Source organism: Lonchura striata, chromosome 2, assembly GCF_050655825.1.
Source record: "Lonchura striata isolate lonStrDom1 chromosome 2, ASM5065582v1, whole genome shotgun sequence".
NCBI classification, from domain to species: domain Eukaryota; kingdom Metazoa; phylum Chordata; class Aves; order Passeriformes; family Estrildidae; genus Lonchura; species Lonchura striata.
In genome coordinates, this window is record NC_140704.1 from 4,704,625 (window position 1) to 4,717,444 (window position 12,820).

The following is a 12,820-nucleotide window of genomic DNA, read 5'->3' on the forward strand; positions in this document are numbered from 1 at the left end:
AGACTCACTTGGGAAAAACAGGCCTGTTAGCAAGAGCCAGGCAGGAAGACATTTCCCAGTTAATGCTTTTCCCACTTTTTCTTAGAGATCCTGCTAATCAGCCTTTGCTGTTAAGATTTCTCTCCCTAGAACTTATTTTTTTTTAATTTAAGGCAGCCATCTCATACTTCCCAGTAACCCAGTATAACTACACATGTCATAGAGGTAATTAAGCCACTTACTGATGATATAACAACATCCTTTGCAGTTTCCAATTGTTTTTTATTTTTAGTTTTAAAAGTACAAGAATTTGAACTGTACTTAGAGATAATTGTACTTCAGAGAACAAATTTATTTGCTGTAGTTAAGAAATAATGTTTTGACTAGATCTGAAGAGGAGGCCAAACATTTCAAGAGCTTGCATCTCCCTCACAAACAGAGCCTTTGGAAAAAAAAAAAAAACAACAAAAACAAACAAACAAAAAAAAACCCAAAAAGAAAACAACAACAACAAAAAACTGCACTCAAAAGATTTTCAGTTTATGTTTATAAATTCCATTACATTTTTGGAAAATGGGGGGAAATTTAGGAGTCTCAAGTATGAGAATGTTCTTGAAATGAATTATTAATGGATTCTCTTCAGGTTTGAGGGAACACTTTCACCCATGCAAAGGAGACACTTAAATGATGACTCTCAAAACCTAGTTTGCAGTGTATCAGTGCTCTCAGCAAAATGACTTGCTGCTCTGAAAACTTAAAGTGCATTAATTGTCTCATTGATTTTAATTGTTTCAGCTGTGGAACAACAGCAAAACATTGATCAAGTACACATGGGAGATAATTGCAGACTGTGAGATCCTCGAAGTTGAGCCTCGTACTGGTGTCATAGGTAAAGTTTCTGTGACTTGCAAGAAGTAATTAATGAAAGACATGACAGTAATTTATTATATTAATTTATGACAGTCACAAAGCATTATAATGCAAACTGAAAAATTAGCCCACTGGAGCCAGCAGGAGACTTAATTTGATTCCAGAAGCTTTAGTAACACTCTTGAAACAGGTGGTTTCTTTAAAGAAGTGAGACAGGAGCCTGGTATTTTCTCTTCTAGACGTGAATGAATGCTGTGAATTTGTCCTGGCAATTTCTGGAAGCAAACCTGGGGTCATCAGCCGTAACCTGCTGTGTCACATTGAGCACTGTCCAGAGCCAGTTGTGCTGCATGTTGAGGCTGCTTTTAAGGTAGGAGGAGTTCAGTCTTGCAGGATGAGCTGTGTGGCCTGGCCATTGTCCAAATAAAGATTTTTTGCCTCTCAATGGCTTGAGAAATCTTAAGTGGTTACAAACAGGAGTTATTTTTGCTGTAGTGACTGTTGAGTCAATGTTGATATTCCCATGATACACAATTTTGCTACATTACACAGTGCTTTTGCTTTCTGATATTCTCTGTGAAATAAAATGCTAATGCTAGATAATACATGTTTCTTAATGTGGCAGTTTTGGCAGAGGTGTCCATTCTGATGTCTGTTTCCTGCTGTCCTAGGGTCCATTTCTTTGTATTGATGTTCCATCACTCTGGTTTGGTTTGACTAAGCAGGGTGAGACTGTGTCAAGAACCTTTGAGATTAAAAATCTCTCTCAGGTGCCAGCACTGTGGAGGATGCAAGAAAGCCAGGTTTTCCTAGCTCAAAGGAATGAAGAGGTAAGTCTCTGCTACAGCTGGCTGCATTCCCTCCTTAGCTATTTTATTTCTTCTGCTTAGGAGTTGTATTATTCATTCCAGCTATCTGAAGTTTTAATTTTTATGACTTCTTATGAAACTAGTCCTGCACAGTTTCATAAGTGCATGAGTTCTTTTGAGATTTAATGCTTCTTTACAGTTCTTCTCTATTTCTCTTTGTTACAAATCCCCTGGCAGCCTGATCCAAAGAGACACAGAATATTTCCTGAATGACAGTTACTTCAGCTGCTGCTGCTATAAGTAAGAATTCATGGCTTTAGGAGAGCTGAGACTGCTGAACACTCTTCCCACACACCCACATCAGCATCTTGGACAATAATCTGAGTCCCCACTCCTCGCTGATGCTCTTCCTGTGTCCACTTTCCCAACCCTTCTTCCTCACCCTTCTGCCCAAGAACCTTTCCCACTCATGGCACCTTGCTGCTGCCTGGGAACAGGTGCTGCTGCTGAGACTGATTGCTTCTCCTTCACGTTCCCTGTCAGTCCATGCACAGCTGACCCTGCTGTGCCCTTGGCTCTGACTGCCCTTCTCTCAGAAGCAAAGCCCTGCCTCCTTGTGTAGCCAGGCTTTCACAAAGCTGGGACTGTGCTTCCTGACATCAACCCAGGTGGGACTCGAGGGGCAGAGTTATAGGACACATCTCAGGAAAAATTAGACACTTTGAAGCCCTAACTAGATTGTGTGGCTTCAACATTTCACTCTTGCTTTGCACAAGTCAAAAAGTTTCTGTTCCCTCTCTCCTCTCCCAGGTATCCACCTTCACCATCCTGCCATCAGCTGGAGAAATTCCTCCTTTGGGTCTATGCACAGTTTCAGTTCACTTCACATCATTGCAGTGCCAGCGTCTCCAGACAGTGCTGGAACTGGAGGTTGAAAATGGAGAAGGAAGGTAAGGTGGAAAAACAGCATTTGTTTTGTTTTTCCTGAGATTCACATCTGGTTTTCACTTCAGGTAGTTTTCTCTCCCACAGCAAAAATATGAACTCGCAGTGGGGTTGTGTAACCTATCAATGAACTATCAAATTTCTAATATTGCTAAATAAACATAAACATCATTCTTCCCAGCATGCTGTTTTATGTCTAGCACGTTTCATTAACAATAACAATAGACCATCTGTGTGTTTATTTCCAGTCATCTTCCTGTTTTTGTTGAAGTTCAGACCCCCCAAGCGTGCCTGATATCTAGTCATCTAGTATTCACTGAAATTTATACTGGAGTTCCTGTCAAAGCAACCAGTAAACTTTTTAACCAGACACTGCTGCCAGCAAAATACTTATGGGGAAAGGTAAATGCTCTTTTAATGGGTGAAGCATACAGCAGGGATGGAAACTGCAATTTCAGTAAGAATACAAATAATGACTATTGTTAAAAGCTTTTCTGATGTATCTTTTGAGTTGCTGTTTTACTGGCTTGGGAGCAGAACTTCAGCTTTAGACCAACCTTTATTAAAAGATTAATTACCAGTTTATGTCATTATGTTCTTACTATCTGTGGATCCCTGAGAAAATGGATGAGCAGATGTGAGAGGTCATAGGATGTAAAGCCACCAGGGTGTTAAACAAAGTTTGCACTTAATTTAGTAAAACAAAGAAATTATGGTACTTTTGAATTGTGTCTGAATTCTGCTTAAATTTCACATTCTGGCTGGGATTCAGCTTACAGAGTAGGAGCCCAAACTTAATGTCAGTATTTAAGCTGTGATCTGATCTCTCTTTTCAGTCAATGGAAATTTGTCAGTGCCTTGGTCACTGAGATCTGGCATCCATCACATCTGACATCCAGAGTTCAGCTCAATTGCCTACATAAAAAGCACTCAGTGCCACTCAAGGTGTCCTCAGGTGCCCAAGGGATCCTAACAGAGCATGTGCATGGTATAGGACCTATATACAGGAAAACACTTTAGAGTATCTGGAGCCTAGGAGGAATATGTAGAGCATTTTTCCTGATGTGTGATGCTGATGTGTGAGCAAATGAGTGGAAGCCCTGGGTACATTCCATGCTGGTCACTTAGGGAAGGTGCCAACACCAGGATCATGTCTCCCTCACCTCTTGTGGAGAGAGGTGGGGCACATCTGGGATCCTGCTCTGATATCAGATAGATTGGCTTCACCCTGAAAAGGCTTGAGACTGTGAGAGGGGTGACAGTGGCTCTACTCCCAGCCCAGCAGCCTCAGCTGGGCATCTGAAGTTACCTGGAGTGAATGTGGGCATGAGGATCTTATCAACCCATGGGGAACTGTAAAGCCAGTCTTGACAAACTGTAGGTGTTGCTGCCTGAGAGTGTCCTAAGCCTGAGAATAGCTTGGTCTTTTTAGAAGAGGCAATGTGAGGGAATGAGCATGAGCTGAATGTCCTTTCTGTTTGGCAGCTCCTTGGAAGCCAGGCAGCTTCCTGCTCCATCGTGGTGTCCCCTGCCAGTGGCACCTTAGGTCCAAATGAAGAGAAGGAATTCTGCATAGAGCTGTCAGCTAACATTGTGGTAAGTTTACAAACTGATGCACTTTTATAAAAACAGCAACACTGGCTTTTCATTGCACCTCCATCTGGCAAAGAGAAGGAATTCTGTGTACAAAACCACATGCTCTTTTCCCCATAAAATATCTCTGAAATGGCTTTGCTTTAGAGGTACCATAGTTGAAGGCAAGAATTTTAAAGTGCACATGGTGTGCAATTCCTACCCTGCCTCTTTATATCTCAGCTGTTCCTGTTTTCTTCCTTTCTTAAAGTCCTGTACCATTGCTCTTAATGCTTATCACTCTTCTTGGAGCATACAGATCCTCACTTTGGATTATCTGGAATAATATAGAGCAGAGTGGCATATACAGTGTATATTTGGTTTTCTGAATGCAGCTAGGCTCATAACATTTTGATATTTGAAAACTTAAAAGGGGCTGATGAGACAAAGAGTCTGTAAAATACAGGAGCAGAGCTTACAAACTCCAGGAATTCAGAAAAATACTTTACAAGGGCATTCAAATAGCTGAGCTAATGCAGCTAAATACAGGATCTTCCTTTCGATACGGTGTCTTAGTTCCCATTACAGTCAGTGAAAACTTGGGTTTCATTTATTTACTTAAAGGTAGGTGTTCAGTACTATCAGAGTTAGTATTTAAAATTATGTATCTGTGGCACTTGGGAATATGGTTTAGTGGTGGCCTTGGCTGTGCTGGATTAATGTTTGGACTCAGTCATCTTAGAAGTCTTTTCCAATCTAAATGATTCTATGATTCAATACTTGGAGTAAAGGAATTACATCAGAAATCAGTAATGGAGCAGTTTTAGGCTCACAGACAGCTGCAGGTACAAAGCCAAGAAACGGCCACAAATTTTTACCTTAGTACTGCCTTCTAAGCAGCTCTGATATTGCAGAAAATGCACTGAAAACAATTTAGTAAAACATCTCACTATTCTATTTTTCTGGGTTTAATCCAGGGAACTTTACACATTTTTAAAAAATAAATACCCTAAAGAGTCTACCTTTCTTTTGTGATATATGCTTCATTCACATGGAAACTTGATTCTTTGCTTTTCAGGGTGAGCTGAAAGACCTCACACTTTCCTGTAGCATAGAAGACATGGCTGAACCCCTCTTTCTGAGCATTTCTGGAGAAGTGAAGGGACTACATGTCACCTACTCAGTACCTTCTGGCAGTGGAATTTACAGGTAATACCTGACTGATTTTTATTTCATTTTCCTGATACACAGAACAATGACTGTATTTTGGAACATGTTCATCTTTTAATATAAGTAAATATGTCTTTAATTTGGTAGACTGGCATGTTATACAGGATAAAATTTTGACCTCAAATAAATCCTTATATGGGTAGAAGTGAAAAAATGAAAAGCAGAAAATGCTGGTGGCAAAAATCATAGACAGCATGGTCCTTTTACACTGTGCAACCACACTGCATGTTGCACATTTCTAAATCTCCTGAAATCGTCTGTGGCATAAGAAAGTAAGACCTGTGTCTAAATGCTACGTCTATTTTTTCTGGCAGTGATGAAGGACAAATGCCACAAAGCCCATGTGAGCTTCTTTTGGACTTTGGGTCTGAAGTTGCAGTAAAAGATGTTGTAAAGCATCAGCTGATTCTTACAAATCTTACTGCAATCAGTGCTCCATTCATGCTGGAAGCTGAATATTTTAGTGCCTGTTTGCTGCCTCCAGAACAAGGAGCCTGCCCGTAAGTCTTGCTGTTCTGCATAATGACTCAAATACTAATTTACATCTGGCTTAAACCTGAAATCAGATTTTTTTTTTCCATGCTCTCCAAGCTACCCGGTGAAAAGAAGGGGACCTGTCACAGAGCATACAGCCAGAAGAGTAAAGTCAGGTATGAAAATATCTCTCCAGTGCAGAGAAGGTGAAAGCCAGCTGACTGCTTTATTCAGCACTAAATGTGCCAGTCAGGCACATCTCATTGTTGGAGTATCTGGTGAAGTCTAAACTGTTAAATTACTTAATTCCTCAGTGCTTTCCTGAGTTTGAAAGCCCACCTTGTGTAAGCATTAGGTCAAGCTCTCTCTTCCCCTTCTGCTTTTATCTCTTTTCCTTTCTTTCTTTTTCTCTCTTCTTCATCTTTTTCTTGCAAACAACAGTATGAAACAAAGTTGGTGACTCTGGTGACAGTTCCCTCCAAGAACACTCCCAGCACATGGGATGGATGACATACAGAATGTTTGGCTCTTTCTTTCTGTGCTGGTTTTGCTGATTTGGAACTCCTACACAGTTTTCCAGTACCAGTGCAGCAGGCTTTTCTCCCTCAAACCCTTTACTATATCCTCCCCACTATGGAAAGCTACAGCACAGCCCATCTGTCATTTCTGATGTGTTGTACTGAAAAATGATAATATTTACAGCCACATGAGACTGAGGGAGGGAGGAAATGAGAGCAAAAAGCTGTGAAGTGTGGATGTGTCTTCTGTATCCAAAATAAAACTCGCACATATTGGTACCTTGCCATAGAGTTTGGTATCTGTTCCACAGACAGAGCTTTTCAGCTGTTGAATTAGTGCTTAAGATTAGAAAAATGCTGTTCTGACAGATTCCATGCAGGCCTAGGTGACTCCCAATATGGAAAGGCTTTGCTCTTTGTAATTAATTCTTTGCATGGAAGAGCACACAGAAGTAAACAGGCAGCTGCTAGTGGAACAAGAAACAGTCAACACAGATCCCAGCCTATTTCTCTCAATTTTTTTCAGGTAACCAGTTTGTGCCTTGCATGTCCCAAAGAGTCCTGGATCAGGCTGTTGGAAGGGTTGCCCTGCTGTAAAATATTCTGGGCAAGCACTAAGTCTAAAAAACAAAGACCCACTGCAGTAGGGAATTGGGTAAAGTGGTATAAGTGGGAGCTGTGTAAATGATCCCAGGGTTTCTAAGTGAGGTTACGCTGATTAAAGGCAACTAAAACTGTGGTCCTATGTATTCTTTGAAAGATGAACTTTGTTCAATTTCCTCAGAATTCATGAAATGCTTCTTTGCTATGCTCCTTCAGAGTTTGCAGCAGCGTTGCTGTCTCAGGGGAAGGGAGCAGCTTTCTATATCCAACCTTCCACAGGAACTCTGGAAGCTTTCCAGCAGTTCACCATAGAAATAGCAGCTTACAACAACATGTGGGGAGAGTACCAGGATAATTTTGTCTGTAAGGTAGGTGGGGTTTTGGTTTTACCATGGCAGATTTTACACCAATTATATTTCCCAGATGCCTTTCTGTTAGAAACACTTTTTCAGTTTTTTAGAACTTCTGTAAAAATTCAGGGTGGATCTTGCTGTACCACTACTTCCAATGACATGTGAGGAGCAATTGTTTGGTTTTAGAGGAGCATGTTTATTCTTTGGGAGGTTTTCATGTTCCTTGAAAATGACTAGAGTAGTTTTGATTTATAACATCTATTTGGGAGCTGGCCAATGCACTGCTCTGCTCTACCAATACCATAGATTGTGTTGTGTAGAAAAGCAGCAGGAAATCTGATAAATGCATGAGGTATTGCATTCTGATGAGAATAGTTGTTGTTAGCATATTAGAGGCTGTCAAAGGAAGCTAGTCAAAAATATTTGAAAATCCAATCAGTTTGCAAAACCATCATATATCACAAAGAACTAAGGGATTATCTTGATTCTAATATCAAAAATTCATTCTAATAGGTGGGAGACTTACAACCTAAATTAATTCCTATGAAAATGACTGTGAAAGGCTGTCCAATCTTCCTGCAGGTGACAGGACCAAAACCAGAGCCACCCATTATCAGGTATCATGCAAAATACTGTCAGACAAATCAGAGAATTAAATACCAATGGACTGTAGGCAACATACATACCTGTTCCATCTTGTGTTATAATGAGAAGTTCAGCAAAGTGACAGTCAAAGTACAGTATCTGCTTCTAGAACATCAATACATTTTTCTCTGCCAACACAATTAGAAAATAATCTGCAATACAAGACTGCTGAAGTCTGCCAGCAGTCTCTGTTTTGGGCTTGCAGTTGTAGAATTTCACCCAGTGCAGCCTCATCTGACTCTGTGGAGATGGCGACTGGCACAGGATGGCAATTCTCATCACCCACAGCTCATTTCTCCCTGGCCCTTTACCTGGACCAGGAGAAATGCAGCCCTAAGGTCAGGAAGGTTTAAACCCTCTCATACAGCAAATGACATCTGCACCTTAGGATGAGGGATAAGGGCTGGTTTTTGGGGAGCCCCAGCACTGCACATGGTTACTCTGAAATGTCTGAGACAACTGAAATAACTGGGGAAAAAAGAAAAGAGACAGATCAAATAAACCAATATTGTACTTCACAGTGTAGGCCATGCCTTACCTGAGAGCCACTCGAGTGCAGCCAGATCAGTTTCCACTTTGAAACAACTCTTCAGTGATTTCAGACACTTCTGTTCTCTGCATGCACTGACAGCAATGTTCCCTGTCCAGGTTTGGCACTGAAATCTCAGGAGGGTCCCCTTTGCTTCGGAGGGTCCAGCTCAACAATCCCAGTCCCTTTGGTAAGGATGGCTTTTGTACAGCAAACATTGATGCTTTCATTGTGTCCCTTATAGAAATGAAAGTGGAAGGACCCATTAACATATTAATTGACAGGCATTCTTGTTTCCTAATGAAGATGTTTCCAGTAAAAAAAATTAGAGTGACTCAATGTCTTGCCACTATGCAATTGTGCATCCCATCTTGAGGTAGCTGGGTTTTCCCTCATTGAAATGGTGGGAATTCAGGATTTTCCATCCTGTTTTTATGAATTTCTTGCAACACTAAGCCTGGTCAATCAGATATGCTACCTGCTTTTTACTGGCATCATCTGGCTCTTCTGTTTAGTCTTTTTAGCTCTTGAGTGAAATTGTAAGCTTTTCAGACCAAAGTCAATAACTTTTTTTTTTATTATTATTCTACTAAATCCATTTGCTTACAAAATACTCATCATTTATTTTGATTATAGATTAGGACATAGAAATGGCCAAATTATAGCAAGCTCTTAAATAATTTTCATTTACAGCAAACATGGGAAGCATAAGATATATACTTTAATACAAATCCAGTTGCCAGACACAAATTTGTTACTTGATATTCTGCTACCAGTTGGTACCAGAAGCCATGAGTCCTCTCAGTGATTAGAAGTAATTGTCCTTTTTTCCTTTTCCATTCAGACATCCGCCTGGACTTGGAAGTTTACAACCAAGAGCCAGATGATGAAAAGCTGGTGGACCTCTTGGTGTTCTTTGGACACCCTTTTCCTCCTGTGGACATGGCTGGAAAGGAGGCTGCATCAAGTGGTAGCACCTCAGAGTCAGAGGTCATGTTAAAGCTGGATCCAGCTGCCATTCCCTGTGGAAGCATTTATCCAGCTTTGGAAACCACAGATGAGGTCAGCTCTTAGGCTGTTTCTTATACTGCTGCTGAGATACATGATGGGTTTTTTGGCATGAAGGGTTGAAAACAATAACAGGAGATAGAACTTGTAACTAAGAGCTGGATTGTTAAAAGAAGTGTCAGCCTCCTCTCCCAGTCAAACACGCAATGTGTGGGTAGGTGGCTATGGGGATCAGCAATCTGTTTCCAGAGTGATCTATAAGCAATTAGCTCTCTTTAAAAGTGTTTAAAAAGCTAAATAAATACTATTTAAAATACTGTCACTGACAAACAATTGTTGTTATTACATGAAAGAATTAAAATAACTAAAACTCCTTAATTTAGCCTGCTTTTCTGGGTGCTTTCTGGTGTCAACATGTGCTGTAGTCAGGGAGCAGAACCTACCCTGTAAATTTCAAATTGCACCTGATGATATGGAGGTATTTATCCCAGTGCTAAAATTAGATTGGTTCTGTTAGAATATGGTAACATCTATTATACATTATGTTTAATGTGGCAAATTAGTGTCTTGAGGGGCTGGGAGTGACAGGGAGAAGGTATCCCCCAGCATGTTGTATATTTGCCTGCCAAAAGCTTCACACAAAAGATAGTGCTGTGTTCAAAACAACTGTGCATGCTGAGCTGAAGCAGAGAAAATATGATTTTACTAACCTTTCATGTGCACAAAGGGAACAGTACTGCCCCAGAGTGCTGGTTTGTATAATGGGCCAGAGGTGTCATGATTGGGTGCTTCTCTAGGTAGAAAAGGACCCAAGCATGCACATTTTCCAAGCAATTCAGGAGCAATTTCAGGAGAGCTACTCTGTGGATGAGAAAATTGATTTACAGGACACATCCATGTGTCTAACCCTTGTGCCAGAAAGAAACTGGAGCTGGCCATGCTTCCTGACCAGTTCCCTGTGCACATCACTCACATTCTTGCTTTGCAGTGTAACAGTTTTAACCATTCCCCACCCCTGTGTCTCTGCAGCCTCCAGGTTCTGACAGCAAAGAGATGGAAATCAGCAGTCAGGAGTCTGCAGGAGAGAAAAATGTCTCTGTACTTATCCGACCTCACGAGGGGGTGCCTGCAGACAGCCCCTACTCTGTTGCTCCAAGGCAGATAGTAAGCTTTTGCATTTTCTTTGGGCTTAGATTTAGCACATTTTCTGCAGGGCAGAGAAGACAGAGAAGGAGATAGCTTTGAGTTGGGTTTGAGGTAGACTCTATTAAACAGTGAAACATCAGGCTGGAAGGCTTTTGAGATGATCATGAGAAGAGTTTGCAAGGTCAACAGAAAGTATCCTGTCTACATCTGAGCAGTGACCTGATGACTGGACTTTAGAGTTAGTTGTACTCCAGAGTTGCATCTCTGGTCTTCTCACTTAGGTTGGCATGGTGAAATGTGAGAGCCATCCAACCTGAAGCTTTGGAAGCACGCAGAGCTGGAAATCAGGCTGCTGGGAAAGGGGTACTCTGTAGATAACTTATGGATAAACCATTGTAATCCACAGTGCTTCACAAGTGAGTTGTGCAAATACAGGTCACAGTGTCACAATCCCTTGGGAATATCATAAAGACAGCACTGAAAAGATCTAGCTATGAGTGACAGGGTTGCCCAAAACATCAGTGTGCCAATTTTATTTTAAAGTATTTTTTTGCCAAAAGGTTTCAGTTACAAGTTAAAATAAGCTAAAGATTACATAAAATAAATGATGACAGAAATGAAGCTGCAGTCAGCTCTGAGTTGGCTGAGAAAGGTCAGACAAACAGGTGCCTCACTGTGGAAGCAGCTTTTGTGGGGTGTAGCCAGCAGCAATATCAGGACTTAGCCATAACCTGCACAATTCACCTAAAGAAAGCAGAACCTAGTCAACCTGTAAATCCCAGAAAATCCACTGCAGCTGGCTAGTGCATGTGATTATGTTCCCTGCTGTCATGTAAAATTAAAAAATAGCTAAGACTGAAATGTAAAATTGTAAAATGCTCTTAGTTCACTTTTAACTCTGCAAAAAATGTTTCATCTATGTAAGTTGTGGAATAATCAACTGAGTCAGCTAGGGAGTAAGAGTGGGCAGAACTGGGTATTTTTAAAAACAGACATATGTGTACATATGTTTGTGTACTTAGAGAGCTGGTCTGTGACTGTGCTTAAACTCTGCTGATGCTAAAAAGTGGCCACACTGATATTTGCAGTTGAAGTAATTGTCAGTTTGGCTGTCCATGTCGGTATTTTCGTGCAAGCCCGTGCCCGGGGGATTGCATGATGCTTGTGCAACTCTGTTTTGGCAGCTAAGCCCCGACGTTCTTGTGCAAACCCCGGCGCGCCCGTGCACTCAACACTCTCTCCCGGCCGCAGGTGGTTCCAGGAGGTGGCAGCAGCGACATTTACATCTCCTTCGCCCCGCTCGTCCTCCCGGACACCGAGGCTGAGCTGCGTTGTGAGGGGCTGCTGCTGGGCTTCATGAGCCTGGACAACAAGGTAAACTGACTGTCACAGCAAGGCCAAAGGTAACGGGGGAATAGAATTGCCCTTCCTGTAATTTATGTACAGGCTGCTGTTACCTGGCCAGTCTGTGTAAACAGTCCTGTTCCTGCTATCCTGTACATCCTTCCTTAACCAGGGTTGTTAATTTGTTGTATTTCTCTTTGAGCTTGGAAGCATTCTGGGCTGGGAATGTCACCATCTTCTTGCATTGTCTGGGGCAGCAGACCCCAGACAAAAGCCCAGGGTTTGAAATGCTATCACAACATCAGGTTTTATTGGTAACAATAGTTAACAATGGAAACGAGACTCAGGACTGCTGAGTCCTGTTCCTGGCTCTGCATCCACCTTCCTGTGTGAATTTGGACAGCATATCTCTCCTCTGGGAAACTTCCTCTTCAACAACTGCTGATGTGAGCCTTGAATAGTGTTTTATGAATGGCTTAGTGATTCTCTGACATGAATTGTTGCAAAGGTGCAAAGTTACCTGAATGAATGCTAATAGAATGTTCAATAAAAACCCTAATAATCCTTATTCCTGGAGAAAGAATTGTAGAATAATAGAGTCCTGGAATGGTATGAGTTGGAAAGGACCATCTAGCTCCACCACCCTGCCATGGGCAGCAACATCTTTAACCAGAAAAATTGCTCCACACTCCATCCAGCCTGGCCTTGAATGCTTCCAGAGATGGGGCATCCACAGCTTCTCCAGGGAACCTGTGCCAGAGCCTCACCACCCTCAAAGTGAAGAATTTAATCCCA

The 12,820-nt window shown here is 41.5% G+C and overlaps 1 protein-coding gene across 2 annotated transcripts in view; it reads left to right on the forward strand.

Moving 5' to 3' along the window:
* The window catches only part of DLEC1 (DLEC1 cilia and flagella associated protein), a 32,946-nt gene that overhangs the window by 14,130 nt on the left and 5,996 nt on the right, over positions 1–12,820 (forward strand). The window contains exons 17-31 of one of the 2 annotated variants that reach the window (XM_085563106.1): positions 775–868; positions 1,089–1,219; positions 1,521–1,679; positions 2,469–2,608; positions 2,852–3,005; positions 4,089–4,199; positions 5,254–5,384; positions 5,720–5,905; positions 5,997–6,055; positions 7,217–7,368; positions 7,867–7,970; positions 8,647–8,717; positions 9,372–9,589; positions 10,565–10,699; positions 11,933–12,055. In XM_085563106.1, coding sequence (XP_085419232.1) covers positions 775–868; positions 1,089–1,219; positions 1,521–1,679; positions 2,469–2,608; positions 2,852–3,005; positions 4,089–4,199; positions 5,254–5,384; positions 5,720–5,905; positions 5,997–6,055; positions 7,217–7,368; positions 7,867–7,970; positions 8,647–8,717; positions 9,372–9,589; positions 10,565–10,699; positions 11,933–12,055 — 1,968 coding nt within the window. The remainder of the gene's footprint in view (positions 1–774; positions 869–1,088; positions 1,220–1,520; positions 1,680–2,468; positions 2,609–2,851; positions 3,006–4,088; positions 4,200–5,253; positions 5,385–5,719; positions 5,906–5,996; positions 6,056–7,216; positions 7,369–7,866; positions 7,971–8,646; positions 8,718–9,371; positions 9,590–10,564; positions 10,700–11,932; positions 12,056–12,820) is intronic. The other variant, XM_085563103.1, reaches the window with a different exon arrangement.